The sequence below is a fragment of the Ambystoma mexicanum genome, chromosome 7q (genome assembly GCF_040938575.1).
Source record: "Ambystoma mexicanum isolate Mex_15411 chromosome 7q, UKY_AmexF1_1, whole genome shotgun sequence".
NCBI lineage: Eukaryota > Metazoa > Chordata > Amphibia > Caudata > Ambystomatidae > Ambystoma > Ambystoma mexicanum.
Window position 1 is genome coordinate 789,407,005 of NC_090941.1, and position 19,850 is coordinate 789,426,854.

General features: G+C 49.7%; 1 protein-coding gene across 3 annotated transcripts in view; it reads right to left on the reverse strand.

Moving 5' to 3' along the window:
• DYNC2H1 (dynein cytoplasmic 2 heavy chain 1) overlaps positions 1–19,850 on the reverse strand; it is a 3,314,293-nt gene that overhangs the window by 2,631,889 nt on the left and 662,554 nt on the right. For all 3 annotated transcript variants that reach the window (XM_069639013.1, XM_069639012.1, XM_069639011.1), the window contains exons 16-17: positions 17,874–18,013; positions 17,555–17,783 (exon numbers count right to left, since the gene is read on the reverse strand). In XM_069639013.1, the coding sequence (XP_069495114.1) occupies positions 17,555–17,783; positions 17,874–18,013 (369 nt within the window). The remainder of the gene's footprint in view (positions 1–17,554; positions 17,784–17,873; positions 18,014–19,850) is intronic.

Below are 19,850 nucleotides of genomic sequence, written 5' to 3' on the forward strand. Positions count from 1 at the left end.
TGCATAGACATAATCCTCTGATTTATTGGTCTGCAAACACTGTACTATTCCAGTCGGAATATTGCTTCTCCAACTGTAAGCAAGAAAACAAACCACTGGACAACACTACTCCTGAGACTATGTTGTCTTCGAATCTGCCTACCTCGGTGAGACTTTGTGTTCCAGTCAAGTATGACTCGTTTAGGAGGTGGCGCTGTGGAGCAGCCCAAGATGGCTGCTTAGCCCTCGAGCTCTGTGCGGCACCGGCATTCATCCCCCTACATCTGCGGTCAGACGCCCTGCATACTCTTTTCGCAGCTGGACGGCTGCCCCTTTGTGTCAGGCTGCACCTGGAGAAATTTCGGAACGATTCGGTGGCTGGGGACCCATCTGCGGGCCGCTTTCACTGGAGGCCAGCTGGTTCACTGAGGCTGCATCGTGTGCCCGGCCCCCGCCTCCTTCTACCCGAGTCTCGGTGCGCTTGAAGGGCGGCGGAGCCCGTGACGTGCTGCCGGACTGCTCCGCCTCTACCCCCTGAGTGCCCAGCTGAATCACCTGTGCCCCGACTGGGGGACTGGACCTAGCACACACACTTGGGACGCACCGCGGCACACACACTCGGCTGCCGGGGCCATCGCTGGAGCGCGCCCCGGCCATCATCCCTGCACTCGGGGCTAGAGCTCCTGCCCTGGGCCACGTGTGACGGCCGGGCCGGAGCCCGGCTGCGCTGACAATTTTGCATCCGCGCTGATAAGGTGAGTAGCGGAGGGGGGTCAAGACCCATTAAATTCACGCCGCTCACAGTGACCGCTCGCCCCAATCCCCTACCTACCTGATCCACACCAAAACCGCCGGCTGACACTCTCCGGAGGGCGGACTGTGTGGATCCCTCCCTGCTGCCATCTGTCTCGCCTGCACCCTTCCGCCACTGGGGCAAGAACTGCACCGGCGCCGTGCTCTGGGCCGCCTGGGGCCCCTGCTGCTGTGCAGCCTGGCTGTGCTAAAGGCCGGTGCGGCCCGCGCCGCCTGGGGGAAAACTGCATAGCCTAGACATAGGCCCCCTCACCCTGTCCATCCAGTACATCTGACTGTTTTCCTTCAAGGGCGGGTGTAGACCCTCGCCCGCCCACCCTCCTCTGGCCTCGCCTGGACACCACTTGGGACCCACCTCCACTGGGGGCCACTCAGTCACTGGGCCTGCTCTACGAACGCCTCGGCCTCCCTGAGAGAGGGAGGCTACCACACGCCGGCATCTGGGACTGCCGTCCACCTCACCCAGAGTTACCAGTGTCATCTGCCTCTACATTAGCGGGGGCCCGACAGGCTTGATATCTTCATCCGGGGACTAACTTGACCCTTGTGGCCCTCATCACTTGTTCTCCCCACGGACGCCGCTCGCAGATCACTTTGGCATCTATCGCCATCCAGCATGCCGAATAAACAGAGGGGGAGCGCCAAGGGGGGGAGCCATGGATACATTTGCAAGGGCCGTTTCAAGGACTGAGGCTTGCTCATCGCCGCCCTTGCAGGAAGAACCCGGGGAGGAGGCTCACTCTGGAACGTCGGGACCTGACCTCACCACTCTCATGGAATCGATGGCCAAAAACTTCGCCTCCTTCCACGAGAAACTAGACGACATAAATGCCAACGTCGCCTCGCTCAAGACACGTGTAGATCAGGCCCGGAACCAGAATCACAGAGGCTGAAAGCAGGATCTCCACAAATGAGGAGGAAATACACACATTGCAGTCCACTGTTGCATCCCTGTCACGAGACATGAAGGCAGTAAAAGCTAAGTGTGATGACTTGGAATCCCGCTCCCACAGAAATAATCTACCCATTATCGGTGTTCCCGAGAACGCACTCAAGGGGCGCATAGAGGACGCTGTCGAGAGCCTACCTAACGCCCTACTGGGCAATCCAGCTCTGTCACCGTATTTTACAGTCGAGCGTGCTCATCGGGCGTTATCCCCTCGTCCCAAGCCGGGCGACATCCCGAGACCCATCATCGCCAGGATCCTAAACTACCGGGACAAAGACCTTATCCTGCGCCTGGCACGGGAGAAGGGAGACCTGTGCCTGGAAGCCAACACCATCAGGATCTTTCCCGACATTTCAGTCGCGGTTCAGCAGGAGAGACGCCAATTCCTTGGCGTTAAAAAACTGCTCAAGGAACGCAATGTCCCATATGCCATCCTATTCCCGGCTCGACTAAAACGGACCCATAACGGGAAACTCTACTTCTTCACGGTCCCCGATGAGGCGGTGAAATTCATCGAGTCAGAAATACCACTGCACAATCCAAGGGACGATCCAGCTGACGCCATGTAATCATACCCTAAAGCGGCCTGATCTATCCAGTAATTACCTCCTCTCAACTGGAATGTGTTAATGGCAATAATGTACTGCAAACCCAGCAACCTAAACCCTGTGATTGGTCATCCGGCCTGGCGCTTAACCTTGGTCCCCTGGACATTATTCTGCGTTCTTCGTACAGAGCATGGATTTGATTGGGACCACTTGCTGCTCCTTCATCACCATCTGATCTCATCTGTGATCTGTTGAATTCGGGACCTGACCTGAGATCCGTTTACCGCAGAACTTGACCTGACAGCGCTTGCTGTCCTATGTGATTCTCAAGAGGCCGTCCGCACGGCAACAGCACACCCCACTGCGATTGCAATGTTCATGTTTGGTTTGATATTATTGCTGGTTGGCCCCAGTTGGGCCAGAACATGGGCATATCCCCGTTGGATAGTGCCCTCCGACCTCCCTTGCCCATGGAGTGTCGGTTTATTTGCTCGCACCTGCGCTGGCTTGGTTGATGGCACATGTTTTTGGGGGGGGCAATTCCCACTGCAAGTTGGGGTGGGCAGTGAGGGTGGAGAGCGGTAATGTTGGGGATCTCTGGGACTATATTGTAAATGACGGGTGCGGATTGGCAGAACGCGCAACATCAGGGCACCCCTGTGGGGACTTCCTTAAATCACTGGCTACGTTCCGACAAAGGTTGTGGGATGTACCCTAGTTTTTTGAAATGTCGACAGTAGTGATGTCCTGGAATGTCCGGGATCCCAGCAACTACACCAAAGCCTGTAAAATTATGGCCCACGCCAATAGGCATGGCTGTAAAATTCTGCTCTTGCAGGAAATGCACTCTGAGGGGCGTTTGGCTAGGTGCATGGCACCATCGTGGGGTCCCAATAGATATTTCACCTCCTACTCGACTCGTGCCAGAGGGGTATTGACAATGATCCATAGGTCACTCAAGTTTGTACTCCACAAGAACTATGTAGACTCAGAGGGAAGATATGTTATCCTACATTGCACAATAGCTAACAGGGAATACTTGCTGGTTAATACGTATGGCCCTAATGTGGACTCTCCTGAATTTGTCGACCGGGTGGTAACCATATTATTGGGCTATGTGGGAGTGCAGATCATTTGGGGTGGGGACATGAACTTCATATTGGACACCACACTGGACAGAACAGGCACTGCCCCCAGATTGCTTTCTAGTGCGGCGCGCAGACTCCTAGCGCATAGCGCGACGCTCAACATTTGAGTTGCCTGGCGGGTAATGCGTCCGCAGACGTGTGAATATACTCACTATTCCTCTGTACACGACAACTCCTGAAGAATTGATATGTTCCTTTTGTCTAGTACGCTCCTGGGAAGGGTGGCTGAGACTCGGATTTTGGCACGCACCTTATCGGACCACTCACCTATCCAGCTGTCTGTAGACTTGAGAGTCCCTGCCCCCACAATCAACTCATGGCGCTTCAAGTCTCTGGCCCTACAGGACATAGTATTTAAGGCGGATATTCTTGCCGACATACAGTCCTACTTTGAGCTTAACTTATCCCAGTCCACTTCCCTGGGGGTCCGTTGGGAGGCCTTCAAAGTCTTCATCAGGGGAATGTCCATATTGAGGGATGCGGGAGTACTCAAAGCCATAAGAGCAGCCCTTACCCGCTCTGAAGCCAAATTATGCGACCTAGAGAGCGTGCACCCTACCTCTGTTGACCCAGCCACCCTCTCTCGAATTAGTGAGGAGCTCCGATTCTTTAATCAACAAGCCACCAGGGAAGTTCATTACTTCAGTCGCCCACAGGCGGCTCGCAAATACGGAGAAGGGGACAGGCCTGGCAGGACACTGGCTGCAGTGGCCAGGGGCGAGTGGGATCAAACACAGATCACCAGCATTAAGGACAGATTGGGATCGGAACGATGGACCGATCAACAAATCGTGGAAGTTTTTGCAGCCTTCTATACTGATTTATACTCCCAGCCCCTTGAACATAGCGAGTTCCAAATGCGTGACCTCCTAGGGCAGATCCCCATGACAATCATCTCCCCTGCAACCAGAGACCAATTAGACTCCCCCATACTGCTTGATGAAATAGTTGAGGCGATATCCAATTTCCCCAAGGGAAAAGCACCTGGTCCAGACGGGCTGACAGCAGAGTTTTATCAGGAGCACGTGGCCATTCTGGCCCCCAAATTTCTGGAAGTTTGGAACGAATCGCTCCGGCTGGGTACCCTTCCTCCGACATTGGATGAGGCCGTCATTACAGTTCTGCTCAAACCTGGAAAACCTGCTGATGAGTGCGGATCTTATAGGCCCCTCTCATTAATGAATTTGGACACTAAAATATTTGCCAAAGTGATTGCCAACCGCTTTCTTCCGGTCATGTCCCTTATGGTACATGATGATCAATCAGGTTTTGTCCCCGGGAGGTCGACGTCCCACAATATTAGAAGGCTACTCAATGTCATGGCCCGCATAGACCAGGGTGCAAGTGCAGTGGCGGTCACTCTGGATGCCCAAAGAACAAGTTGCTTTCTTACCTGGTAACGTTCTTTCGACGGGATGTTCCTCCGAGGTATTCCTGATCTTTGATATACGTTTCCAGCTTGCTGGCCTCGGAAATGTTTTCTCTGTAGAGGGCGCTGCGCGTCGACGTCCGCCGAGTCGATGTCCCTCGACGGCCACTGTATCAGCGCAGACGTCACCATGCCCATAAATAGACACGCGCTGCGTCCGTTGCTCAAATCCGTTTTGTAGTATAAGAAAGACATGCCTGAATTGGTTAGTAACCTTGAAGGAGCGAAAGGTGCAACCACAAGGGAAGTTATCACTGCGGGGATGGATGGGAGGGGCGATAAGGAATATGTCGGAGGAACATCCCGTCGAAAGAACGTTACCAGGTAAGAAAGTAACTTGTTCTTCGAAGGGATTGTGTCCTCCGACGTATTCCTTATCTTTGATAGACTCCCATAGCAGTGGTATGTAATTGGAGGAGGGAGTGATAGTGTTATATATCCCTTTAGGAATGGACCGAGTGTAATACGGCTTTGCCAAATCTGGTCTCTTGAGCAGTGGAGGAATCCAGGTCGTAAAATTTTGTGAATGTATGTGCGGACGACCATTTGGCAGACGCACATATGTCCCGGACCGGTACCCCTCTCTGGAGAGCCGAAGAAGCTGCGATACCCCTGGTTGAATGAGTCCTGAGGTTTTGGGGTGGCTCTTTCCCTGCTAGTCTATAACATTCCAGGATGGCCAAGATAATCCACCTGGAGATCGTTTGTTTTGTTATGGGTAGTCCCAACTTGTGACCCGAGTATCCTACAAACAGCTGGTCTGCTTGCCTGATTCTAGCCATTCTGCTGATGTAAAAGCTGAGAGCTCGCCTAGGGTCCAGCCTGTGTAGCCTTTCCTCCTCTTTCCCCGGATGGGGAGGAGGGTAGAATGAAGGCAAGGTAACTTTCTGAGTAATATGGAATTCAGAAACTACCTTTGGGAGAAAATTAGGCTTCACCTGGAGGACAACCTTGTCCTTGTGGAAGATTGTATGTGGGGGTTTACAGGAGAGAGCTTGAAGCTCACTCACCCTTCTAGCCGATGTTAGTGCTACAGGTAGGACAGTTTTAAGTGTGAGAAATGTTAATGCGCAAGAGTGAAGTGGCTCGAATGGAGTGCCCATTAAGAAGTTTAAGACTAAATTTAAGACCCATAATGGAACCTGGAATGGTTTTGGAGGGTAAACATTAGTCAGACCCTTGAGAAATTGTACCACTAGAGGAATTTTGAAATACGATGGTTCCTCCGCAGTGCGCTTGAAGATAGAAAGCGCTGCGAGATAGCCTTTTACAGTGCCAACTTGAAGGCCCGAGTTTGCCAAGTAGAGTAGAAACGATAGCACCGTTGGTGTACCGCATGAAAAAGTGTTGATATTCTCTTCCCTACACCAGCTGCAAAACTTGTTCCAACGGCAGCGGCATAAAGACTTTGTTGCTGGTCTTCTGGACGAAAGGAACACCTCCATGACGTCATCAGGGAGATCCCAATCCTTGTACCTCAACCTTTCAGAAGCCAAGCGTGAAGGTTGAGGGTTCTGATGTCTGGATGGAGAACCTGACCTCCCTTCTGCGAGAGAAGATTCTCTTTTGAGTGGAAGACAGATTGGAGGACAGATGGACATATCTAGAAGGTACGGGTACCACGTTCTCCTGGCCCAGTCCGGGGCAATTAGGATCATGGTTTTCCAGAATCTTGTCAACCTCCTGATCATTTGAGGAATAACAGGGACTGGTGGAAACGCGTAGAGGAGTGGAAACTCCCAGTCCACTACGAACGCGTCTCCCAGAGCTCCTCTCGGGGGAAATTCCCTTGAACAGAACAGATCGCACTTCCTGTTGGTGCTTGTGGCGAACAGATCCACCTGAGGGGTTCCCCAAAGGGCGAAGATCTCTTGAAGGACTTCCTGAGCTAGCTCCCATTCGTGGGAGACTGTGCTCTGCCTGCTCAGAGCGTCCGCTGTCAAATTCTTCTCTCCGGCTAGATGGACTGCCGATAGAGAGATTCCTTCCCGAATTGCCCAAAACCAGAGCTGCATTGCCTCTCTGCACAGTGGTAGTGAACCTGCGCCTCCTCTTTTGTTGAGGTAGTGCATGGCCACTGCGTTGTCCGTCATTATCAGGACATTTCTCCCCTGTACTGATGGCAAGAAAGCTTTCAGCGCTAGTCTGATCGCTCTCAGCTCTAATAGGATGGAGACCAACGACCGCTGATGGTCAAGTCGTTGGCATGGGCTCCCCACCCTGTGAGCGAGGCATCTGTGACTACTGTTATCTCCGGCCATGGTTGTCAAAACAGTTCTCCTTTCAAGATGTTCTCTGAATAGGCCCACCACTGAAGGTCGTGGGCTACCTTGTCCTGAATCCGGAGGAGGTCTGACATTCTCCCTGAGAATTGTGACCACTGACTTCTCAGTGCCCACTGAAGAGATCTCATTCTCAGGCGAGCCTCTGGCACAAGGAAGATGCAGGATGCCATGAGGCCTAGCAACTTCAAAAAGTCGAAGGCTGGGAGACGTTGGGCATTTTGAAACTTGGTGACCATCTGTAGAATATCTTGAGCCCTCACCTCTGGTGGTGAGCTTTTCCCAGGGAAGTGTCCAGGACCCCTCCAATGAACTGGAGTCTCTGAGATGGTATCATCTGTGACTTCTTTAAATTGAGGGAGAAGCCCAGTCTGTGAAGGAAGAGGCAGACATAATCTAGCTGGGTCCGGGCCTGTTCCGAAGAAACGGCCCTGATCAGCCAATCGTCCAGGTAGGGATAGATGTGGATCCCTTGCCTCCTTAGACTCGCCGCCACTACCAACATCAGCTTGGTGAAGACCCTCGGGGCAGAGGTCAGCCCAAATGGCAGAACTCGAAATTGATAGAGAGTTGCCAATTGCGAACCTCAGGTATTTCCTGTGCTTGAGATGGATTGGCACATGGAAATAAGCATCCTGAAGGTCCAGAGATACTAGCCAGTCCTGGAGCTGGAGGGCCTGAAGGATCTGAGAGAGAGTTACCATCTTGAACTTGTCCTTCCTGAGGAACTTGTTCAATTCTCTTAAGTCCAGGATGGGTCTCAGTCCTCTGTCCTTCTTTGGTATGAGAAAGTAGGGGGAGTACCAGCCCTTGTTCCTGTCCGCTACAGGTACCGGTTCTATGGCACCTTTCTCTAGCAGATCCATAATTTCCTGCAAGAGGAGCAGATCTGGAACTTTTCGGGAGCTGTTCCCCGGTGGATGACTCTGAGGGATGTGTAGAAAGGGTAGGCAGTAACCCTGGGCAACTGTCTCCAACGCCCAAGCATCTGAGGTTATAGCCTGCCATTCCATCAGATGGTGAGTTAACCTGCCCCCTACAGGTGTCTTGTGTGCAAAGGCCTCAGAGTGGTTTGGGGGCGGCTGATGCAGATGCCGAGGGTAAAGAGGCACCTGCTGCTGCTGCGGTCTTAGTACCTTTGACCCGTCCACCTCGGGTGGATCTTCTTTGGCCCCTTTGAGCCGGCTGTCCTCTGCCTTTTCCGAATGCGGAATAATAGCGAAAGGATTTTCCTCTCCCAGAGGTTCCTGAGGGGCGAAAAGGAGTTTGGCGGATAGCAGCTCCTAAAGATTTTGCTGCTGCTTTAGAAGTCTGTAACATTTCCAGACTGTCATCAGCCTTTTTTCTGAATAACGAAGAGCCGTCAAAGGGCATATTCAAAAGTCTGGCCTGTACATCTGGAGCAAAGCCAGACTTTTGCAACCACGCATGCCTGCGGATTGTTGTACTATCCATGGCCCAGCTGACACTGTCAGCGGAATCAATGCCTGTTTGAAGAGACTCACACATGGCATCTTTGCCATCTTGAATGATGTTAAGGAAGGCTTCCTTCTCCTCTCCATCGGGTATGCAGTCAGCCGCTGATGAAGCACACTCCCATGATGTGTGACTGAACCTGGCGAGCGTACAGGTGGCGTTGATGGATTTCAACGCCATACTACAGGCAGAGAAGACTTTCTTTGCCATGGAGTCGTACCTCTTGTTGGGGAGAATTCTCTGTTTAGGCTGAATTTCCTAACCTAGTGAGTCCCCCAGCAGCTTTGCTGGATTTTTGGGGTTTATTTTTTTTTTCTTCTGCCAAGAGTGAGACTCTTTTACCCTCACTCTTGGGCATGATTTGAGTGTGCTTCTTTAAACCTAGAAGTGTTTAATGGGCTATGGGGTCTTTAACTCCATAGGGCTTCATGTGTTTTTGTGATGTGTGTTACACAGCACCCTCAGTGCAGTGACACAGGGGTGTCATAGTGACCCCCCAGTATAGACTCCATACCCTGGGACTGACTACTGTCTCCCAGGGCATGTAAAGTCACCATTGACTTTACTAGCCTTAAATTCTGAACAGAACCAGTACAAACCATCATATTGTGGATGTACTGGCTGGAGCAATTCGATTGCCCCAGGGTCTGTTAGTCGAGGGGGCACGTCTCCGTCCCCCCTGATCGAGTTTTGGCTGGTGGCAGTGAATACTACTTTTTATATTCAACCGCGAATATTTTCCTATGGGATTTCCCATTGTTTTAGGCTACTATCTTTATTTAATTATTTACGGTAGCCTCGAACATACCGCTGGTTTATTTAATTAATATTAATTCTCCGGTTGGTGTTTTTTGACAAAACTTGATTCTAAAATGGCGTTTGTGTTCTCTTCTGTGACTCCAACCCAAGTCGAGCCCTTTGTTCCACTTTTTGGCGGGCTTCTCCACAGAAACCCTCCAAAGTGGTGCCACTCTGTCTGGGGTACTTAGGAGGGGTGGAGGGAAATTTAGGCACCCTGGACTGAGTTGCCTAGGCAACTCAGGTCACACTCCATCCTGATTGGCCCAAGTGGTGAGCCGGCCGGCTCACCACTCAGCATGTTTGAGCGACAGCTAGGCTGAGTGAATGGGGGTTTGCTGCATGAAAGCAAAGGGGCTTTGGGGACTGGAACTTGAGAAGTCGCCACAGGACCTAAGAATCCGACGAGGGAGAAGCTGAGCCGACCTGCCACGACACCACTACCGGTGGAGCCCTGCTGGACTGCCTCACCACTTTTCCCAACGACAGAGGAGATCTCCCGCCGGAGAGTCTCCTTCCTTTGACTGGTGGGGATAACCAGTTTCACCGTCTTTTCGCTTTCCCGATGTACCTCGTGGCCGCCTTGCCCGTGCCAAGCACCCCGGCAACCGGGATACCACGTTTTACCACAACCGCGAAACAAAGGTACCACCTTTAACCGGAAAACTCTGCGGCTGGTTTCTGCCCTGGTAGTGCAACGACCTTCATCTTTCCTCCAAGTCGAGATCTTCTCTTCCCCGGGACGACGACGCAACTTGCACCCACTACCAGGAACAAATGCCACCGCTGGAGGATCCTTCCCACTTAAGGTACTGTGTCCCACCTGGCTTCCCTTGCTACCAACTGTATGGGGTAGATTTAGCCCCCGGCTTTCGAACCTGGGTTAGCCTGGGACACCCTGGCTAAACTTTCCTAAGCCTCTCTAAACTCTTTTTGAACCCTCTGCAAGACTTTCTAAGCCTAGTGTAACTGTGTGATCTTGGGCGCATTTGTGCTCTGCTCTCTCTAAGAGTGGGCCCAGCCTTTGGACTTTGGCTCACCAGTGACTTTTGCTCTTCTGCCTTGCTTATAGTGTTCCTGAATCTTAGAGTGGTGTATCTTTCCATATTCTGTCTTTTTCCCTCCCTTTCTCACAAACTTATTGGAGTGCAATCTAGTTGAGCGCTCACCTCTGTATGAAAATACGTGGTGTTTTATCTGATAAGGAAAAAGGGGTGTATATATTACAATAGTAACTGTGTTTAGAATATTTTTCAATAAGAGTGCTGGAGTGTTTCAACTGTGTGTTTTTAAATAAATAATTATATACTTTGATACCAAAGCTCTGGTCAGTGTTTGCTTGTATTATTGTATCTGAGTGCCTATTGTGTATACTTTGCATACTGCCTAACTCTTCTTGAGGGAAGTCTGACTGCTCAGCCACAGCTACCAGGTAAATCTGGGTGGTACAGACTGCTACCAAGTGGGTTTACTGCCAACACTGTAGTCTTAAATCTTTTGCAGTGGTCCCTAAGGGAACTGCAAAGGTTTCTGCCTAACACCTCTTGTCATCCCTGTCCTGTGGGACAGTAGGGTAAGCAGTCCTACTGCTGGATGAAGTTGCCGCTTGAACCACCAGGCTCTCTGGGGTCGGGTGTTTTGACAGGTATTCAGGGTCAGCAGCCACTACCCTATACTTTGTCGACAGTCTTTTATTGACTGCTGGGATGACTTCGGGAGTCTCCCAATTGGAAGCAATTTTTCTTTGTAGGGCTGCATGGAAGGGGACCACCGGGTCCTCCTGTGGGCCTTTGTCCAATATATTCGTTAGATCATTCTGTTGGAAAACAGGTGAAGGCGCAGACCAACCCATAAACTCAATTATTCTTGCCAACAGGGTTCTATATGGTGTTTCTGCATGTTCCCCTGGGTCTGGCTTTACAAATTCCACTTCTGGGGAAGTGTCAAGTCCACTGGCCTCATGAAGTGAGTCCTGTAGTTCCTTCAGCCTCCTTTCTTCAGCGGTGAAATACTCTGCAGCAGGCAGTGAGGATCTCTGTAAACCAAAAGTTTCTTGGTCAGAGTCTTCTCTTTCTTCATAAATTGAAGAAAGAGCAGGGTATTCTCTCTGAAATGGAGTAAAGCCCATCTCTAGGGCTGAAGGAGCCAAACTCGTTGTTATCGGACGAGAAAATGTCGACGTCGTCGACGCCGATGTAACCGGCCTCGAAGGCGCCGAAAATGGCGTCGAAAAAACTGGAAGGGGCCTCGAAGATTTCGAGAGGATCGGGATCCTACTCGAGGGCATCGACGACAGTCTCAGCGGCGTGCCGGAGGCCCTTGAAAACACTGTTGGCTGTGGAGCCTTGGTCCTCTCTTTCATCGGCGTCGACGTCGACGATGGCGTCGAGTCGATCGACCGATGCGTCGAGGAACCCTTCGACAACGGCGTCGATGGCGCGACCCGTGCATCGAGGGAATCTTCGACGACGGCGTCGAAGACGGTGCCTTCTTACCCGATGGCTCATGGCGCTCTCGGGTGGAATGTTTCGCCGGGTGCTGCGACTCGCGGCGTTTTGATTTTTTGGGTTTTTCACCCGGGGTATCACCCTCAGCTGTCTTCGAGGGGGTTGAGGCCGCGTTCTCGAAGACGCTTAACATTTTCTTTCTGAATTCCTCCCACTCGGTTTGAGAACTGTGTTTGGTGGGACAGGAAACTCTTTCTGGGGACACCGGAGACGAGGAATGGGACCTTCGACGTCTCTTTTTTGAGTGTCTAGATCTCGACGAATGGTGGGAGCTGCTTCGAGATCTAGAATGGGAGTGTTTTCGACGGCGAGGAGACGAATGCCTCGACCGACGAAACCTTCGAGGAGGTTTTGGCTGACTTACCTCTCTCGAGCTTCCCCTTTCGCTCCTTCAGGGCTTTCGCCGTCATGGACATACAGTCCTCACACTCCGAACAATGGTGCTCGGACCCCAAGCACCATAAACAGACCCGGTGTGGATCCGTTATTGACATTTTTTTACCGCAGTCTTGACATTTCTTGATGCCGGATCATGGCGTCGTCGGTTCATATGAAGAAGCCATCGAGAACGATAAGGAATATTCGTCGAATTAGATATAGATAAACTGACTGAACTGAACAACGACGTTCCGAGGCCCCACGAAGCGCAGAAAAATGGAACTGAGCAACGGACGCAGCGCGTGTCTATTTATGGGCATGGTGACGTCGGCGCCGATACGGTGGCCGTCGAGGGACATCGACTCGGCGGACGTCGACGCGCAGCGCCCTCTACAGAGAAAAGTTTCCGAGGCCAGCAAGCTGGAAACGTATATCAAAGATAAGGAATATGTCGGAGGACACAATCCCTTCGAAAGGCTTTTGACATGGTGTCTTGGAAATATACCTGTGACTATGGGTATAGGGCCAAACATGATAGCGTATATTAAGTTGCTGTACGCTTCCCCGGTGGCTAGGGTCCGAGTTAACTCCCAGACGTCTGCTCTGTTCCCTCTTTCTAGAAGCACCCGACAGGGATGCCCGTTCTCTCCGATCTTATTCGCCCTGGCAATAGAGCCAATGGCCGACTATATCAGGGAGCGGCACGCACGCAAAGGGATAAGGCTGAAAGCCGCCCCAGAGATTGTCTCGCTATACGCGGACGATGTGTTACTTTTCGTGAGAGACCCAGCTGTTCACCTAGAACCGTTCTTACGCGATATCACGCGTATAGGTACATACTCCGAGTTCACTATAAACTACACTAAATCTGAGATTTTCCCTCTTACAGGCTCCACGATACAACCCGTTACTGAGTACCCGCTACGTTGGTCCCCGAAGGGGATTAGATACTTGGGGGCCGAGGTATCCCGGACCAGGGATACACTACTCGCAGACAACTATCGGGCTGTGGCGGAGCAAGCTGAGGCCAAAATTGCGCGCTGGCGCGCCCTTCCACTGTCACTAGCTGGTAGACTCTCACTGGTGAAGATGATCTTGCTCCCCAAGTTACTATACATTTTTGGTAATGTCCCCGTCTGGCCAGGTAGGAGATACTTTGCGAACCTGCACAAATTGCTTGCACAATTCCTATGGCATTCTGGCGCGGTGCGCAAGAAGTGGTCGGACATGTGTCTGCCCTATGACAGAGGGGGCTTCACAGCCCCGGACCTGCTAAGATACTGGACGGCATCACAGGCACAGTTCGCATCATACTGGTACCCTGGGCCCCCCACCCCGTCCTCATGTCAAGCTGGAGGTGTTGACAGTGGCGGGCACTAATGTAATGTCTCTGATTCTGAACAAAAAGTATGAGCCGGATTCGCCCATTGATCCGGTCCGGTCCATGGGACAGGCCAGGGGCCAGCTGTTTGAAACCTGTGACGAACAACACCCATATTACAAGTGGCTCCCCGCCTGGAACCTTTCCGGGCTGGAACCCCCGCATGACATCGCCGTGGCGCGACACTGGGAGGCGCTGGGATACCGTGCCCTCACTGATTTTTACCCAGAAGGGCAGTTCATAACACCGCAGACGTGGAAGCCGGGGCATTCTGGTTCCGTTATGGAGCTACTGCAGTTCTACATGCTCCGCGCTGCCTTCCGCAGCGCGTGGCCTGACTTTCCTGTTGAGCCCCGGGACTCCCCTGGAATTGCCTACATCGCTAATTCGGGTGGCGCCCGAGGGGTGGTTTCTTCGTTATATAAACCGTTACTGACTGCCGCCCCTCCCCAACCATCCAGGGCTCGAGAGGACTGGGCCTCTGAGCTGGAGGTGGAACTCACCAACCAACTGTGGGAAAAGATGTGCTCTCATAACAGTAGGGTGTCCCTAAATTTTCTTTACCGCACCATACAATATAAATTGCTCAACAGGCTGTATTATACTCCATGTAAAATTTCAAGGTTTGTACACTCTGATCCACGGCACTGTCCTCGCTGCGGTGCGGAGGGTGCCGACCACCTACACATGTTTTGGACCTGTCCAGAGCTGGCCACATTCTGGTGTAAGATCATAGAGACATTGTCTGCAATCACTGACTCTGTTGTCGATCTCGACCCGATGGGGGTCCTGTTTTGGGGTGTGGGGCCCTGGCGAGCCTAGAGATGTGGTTAAGTTCCTGAATGTGAGCTGTGTAGTGGCCAAGAAGTGTGTTTTGGAGAGTTGGAAGAGCTCGACCCCCCCTACATATCAAAAATGGCTGAATCTGCTTACGTGGTCTCGAAACTGCGAGGAAGAATTCCTGGGCATTCTCCCGATCCGTTCCCGTCCCCATAATATTTGGTCTGCCTTCAACAGCTACCTGAATAGCTTAAATGACACTTCCCCGTTCGCTGTTTGAGACGTTGGTGACCCATGATATGTTATTAATTGACCTCTGTTGCCTTACTTTTGCATATAAGTCCTTGTATCCATGTATATGTGTACCAAATTTGTTCTTACTGCTCCGATGTATGTGTGTATGCTATCTGCCTCTGTCAACAAAAATAAAAGTTAAAAAAAAAAAAAGTATGACTCGTTTAGAGATGTATTCGAAGACAAGTTACATCTATTGAAAGATTGTGCCACAGACCGGATACCAGATACGTCAGTTCCTTTTGGTAGAATGTTTTCATCGTCTCTTCCTGAGAAGGAAACCCTTAAGGAATAGCTCACCAACAATCTACAAAATGGTCTTATAAGGAAGTCACAGTCTGCGGCTGGAGCCTCTCTAGTCTTCATCCCGAAGAAAGGTACTAAAGAATTAAGACCATGTATTGATTATCGAGGTCTAAATGCCATCACCATTAGGGATGGTATTCCATACCACTTCTCAAAGATTTTCTCGACGCGGTAGAAGGAGCAACAGTCTTTACCAAGTTAGACTTGCGAGGCGCCTACCATCTGCTATGTATCCGTGTGGTAGATGAATGGAAGACCGTCTTCAGAACGCCTTTGAGGCACTTCGAATATGCTTGGGAGGCGAGGGGTTAGTCGCCTTTCAAGCTTGCACTTGTTTTGGTCTGCCACACCGTAGGATATTGCCCAGACTGGCCTAGGACATAATGTTTTCGGAAACGATGGAGCATAGTTTAAGCTGGGGGTGGAGTGGGGAGTGGGGATTGTTTATTCAAGCTTGGTTAAATGTGGTTTGGAGGAGTAGGGGGGAGTATGGTTTGAGCACTGTTAGGTGGGTTCTCTCCCATGGTTATGCGTTATTTATGGTTGAATATGTGTAAGAGGAGACGTTATATTGGAGTGGTGAGCATAGCAATGATGGCCATGCTCGCAGTGCATTTTTGTGTATGTTTAACGTGATAAAATGCCAAATAAATAAATACCCTAATATCAATGCTTTATTTGTTCCGATGGCAGATTTTCAGGCCACACCAGAGGTCACACTCCAGAGGCCAAATGTGCACTTGGCAAGGGTGCAAGTAGCACTGACTGCTCTCAAAGCCAGACTGCCCAACACAAAGACCTTTAGGCTGATGACATCCTGCTTCTTGCTCTCTCACTCCGAGGAAAATATCATGGACTTCAAACCTGCCAAAGAAGTCTGCACCTCCGAACTCTCTGGCCAAGGATGTGTGGAAAGGAAGCCATGATCCGAGGGGGCCGCGTACAGCTTCTTGTCAAGGTCTTAATCCACAGCAAAGAACAATGCTGGCTTCTCCCAAGCTGTTAACAGAGGTGCTGCTATTGTTGAACAGAAACAGGATCTCCGGTGGAACACCCTTGTCGAAGATGTCTACGGTCACAGTGAACCTTAAGACCAGTGTGGGCAGACAATTCCAGTGTCTCCACAACTTTAGCAATGATCTTCTGGAAGGAACAAGGAGGTCTGCCAGAGAGAGGTGTAGGAAGAGTCTTCAGCTCTAGGGACGTAAAGCTAGAGGCCTCCTGTAGCTCTATGGACAGAACTATAGATCCTCTCCTTCACCAACTCCTCAGAGAAGTCCTCAGTGCCACCCAAGAATTGGGGTTCCAGCCCAAAAGGGAAGGAATCCCTCCCTCATTGAAGTTCTTGGATACCTCTGAACGGAAATTCTAAAAGTGGGGCGTACCCCTACGAAGCGCTGGCATTGACAGCACCAAAGCAAATGGGCCCTGTGAAAAGCACTCAAAACCAGAGGGCAGAACCGCATGGTTCCACGGTAGAGCAGTGCCCACCACTGCAGCGAAACCTGAGCCAGCAGGCATGTGGTTTGCAGTTCAAACTGGGACATTAGCAAGCTAAGTGAAGAGCATTGGGTTCTGTGGCAGGAACCGAAGCTACCAACATTTTGGCAAAGATGTCGAGCATCTGCTGCCTGAAATTCCTCCACTTCTCTTGAGTAGAGGTTTGCATGGGAAACTTTAACAGCAACAAAGGAGCCGAGTCCTCGGAGGTAACCCTGGAGCAGGAGTGGCAACGCTGCTTCTTAGCGGACGATATGTTTCTGGGGAAATGGAGCCACTTACTAGGTTTCTTCTTGTCCTTTGAGACAGGAGAATGTTCCTCCACAGGCTCTTCCACCACAGCATTTTCAACTCTGCACACAGTAATTTGGAAGTCATTATCTTACATCCCTTGCAGTGATAGATGAGGGGCTTGGCACAACGCTCCATTAGGGCCTTAGAGTGGATAGACTATCAGGAAACCCAATCCCCTGTGTTGTGCTCCTCTACAAGTCAATAGAGACATGGCCTGTGGGTGTCCGAAACTTGCCTGTCACAGTTCAAGCAGTCCTTGAACACAGAGACCTAAGGAAGGAGAGCAAGCCATAATGCAAGGAAACTAGCAAAGCTACGTGATGCTTCAGAAACGTATTGAGTGTGCAGAAAAAAGAAACTGAGGTCATGGGGTGTGCAACTCGATATATACTGGCCCCAACGTCATGTTCAGTGCTTAGGCATGCAGCACTGTTAGGTGGAGCCAACATAGAACTGTGCTGCATCCCCTGATGGATAAAAAAGTTTCAGAAGACAACAGGTGCTATGGATGAAGAATCAGTGCGAAGGAGTCCATTAGAACGTACCAATTGTCAAGATGGATTTCAATAGGTGTATACATGTTCATTGGAAACCAAAGAAACATCACAAATGAATGGTAAATATTTCTGAAAGTGCAGATGTTTAACAACAGAAAACTGTATGATAAATATTAAACACAGGGCAAGACAAACCTTAAATCGGTCCAAGACTGCTGCCAATCTTCTGAACAGATCTTCTGCCTTGCTAAAAACAGTGATACATCCGTCGGCATTTCTTTCCGTCATAACAATAAAGATTGGTTCTTCTCCAGATTCACTGACTCCTTTAAATTGGTTTGGAATGGAAATAAACTTTTTCATCTCTCTGTAATATTTGGCTCGGACCTCTTCAAATGGAGGCTTAAATTGCAATCTTCCTTGTCTGAAATATACAGAGCAAATTGTCAATTGTGACCTTTCAAAAACCAATTATTTGGAAATAACATTGTTAAATTATAAAGGTTCATCTCACTTGAATGTTATATCAATGTTTATTTCCACTAAGTTTTCATTCAATGCTTCCAAGCCCATTTGATACTGATGTTCAAGTGCTTTATAAAGCTGATGGTTCCAATGCTGTCTCCAAGCACGCATATCACCTGACCGGAAGCCCTATGAAGCAACAACAAACGTTTGTCAGAGGCATTATGCAGAAGTTATCAAAATATACCTCATAGAAATGGGAAGAAAATAAAACAAAAAAACTTAAACTAATGTAATGTTTCGTTTTTGATATGTTTTCAGACAATGGTTAAATGCTCAGGTGACCTACGCCTAGTTGCACTTCAACAATCACCATATGTGTATTAGTGGAAAAACGTCTAAAGTTGGCATTCCCAACAACTGTAAAGTAAAAACACTAAGTACAAAGGCAACAACATTTTAATTCCATTACATGACAGATGTAACCTTGACTTGCAGAATATCACCACAACACAAGCCTAACTTTAAATAAAATGAAGCTCGTGCATATGCTATAGTTAAAGCGAATGTTGTGAGGTAGTGGTTCATTGTGACTAAAGGTGTCATTTTAATGTGCTGGAATTTAGATTGTTTTATCTTTGGACTAAGTGTTTGCACCTAAACATCAGCATTCTAAACTTTTTAGCATTTCACCTTTTCGAACGGTCATAAACTTTAACTCTGGTTTACAAATATGTTTTTGCACCACTGATTTTTTTCCTTTTTTGTGTTTGACAGTGTGCGTTTGTATGTGTCTCAGTGTTCTAGAGAGAGAGGGAGCAAACTGAGGAGCTGCAATCCATGAAAGTTGTGCCCTATGGACCCTTGACCGAATGGCCACATCTACACTACCCTCATTCCCCTACAACGTCACTGTCGAACACAGGTATATGATTGGTGGGTTCTTACCAATAGGTTTGTAAATTTAAGACCATCATGTGATCAATAACTTGGTGAGGCCAACTCTGCTTTGAATAGACAATAGACTTCCCCTTTAAACCAGACGCCACCTTTAAATCAGACGCCATCGCACACACAAGCTGCACTCCCGAACTTGTACTAAATTTATTGGGATCACCTCTGCTCCTTCTATCCAAATCACAAGTTCCAGACACGTCTCCCCTCGATCTCCTCCCAACCCCTGGTGCTCAGGGATGACATGACCAGGGCACTGCTTTAGGGTCTAAATTCTGAGGATTTGTTGGCTTAAATTGTGTGTCTAGGGGTAATTCAGATGGGGTGTCCCCATGGTGAGTGCAGTAGTGTTCTAAATATTTGCCTGGCTCTTTGGCATCACAGAGCATAGTGCCCTATTCTCATGAATTTGTGCTTCAAAGAACACATTTCTTCCTGCTCTTCTAGCAACTAACATTCTGTTTCCACCATGTTCAGGCCGGGCAGCTGGATACAATTAGCGCTTATCTGAGCACCATGGGTCCCTAAAACCTTGGCTTCTCTCCTGGGGAACGGGAAAGGGGATTTGTTTTGGAGCTACACTACCAGAGCTGCAGCTCCACACCAATGCCTGCATTCTCTTTTGTTCATTGTTTGCTAGACCTTAACATCCAAAATGGCGACACCTCTGCCAAGTTAACACACTGACCTCGCTTCTACCACACTACAGTGCTGACTCCATCCTACGCTCATTTGAATCCTTCACATATATCAAGCTACCATTCGTTATTCTAGTTACATCAACTAAATACTGGGTCTATAATGCTGCCCTATCTATGACCTCTGCAACCACAACATTAAAAGAATGTGTTGCAGGCATAATAGAAATGGATTTCCATGCAATTCACCTGCCTTTTGCACCTGCTAAAAAGCTGTGGGATCCCTTGGGAATCCATTGTAAATGATGTCTGCAATTAATGTATGCCAGGCGACATTTCCATTTCCCTACCAGTCAGTAATAGCAAGGATTAAAGGTGATTTCACCCACTTTTAAGAGCTGTGTAGATATAGTTGGATCTAGAGCTGCGCCAGG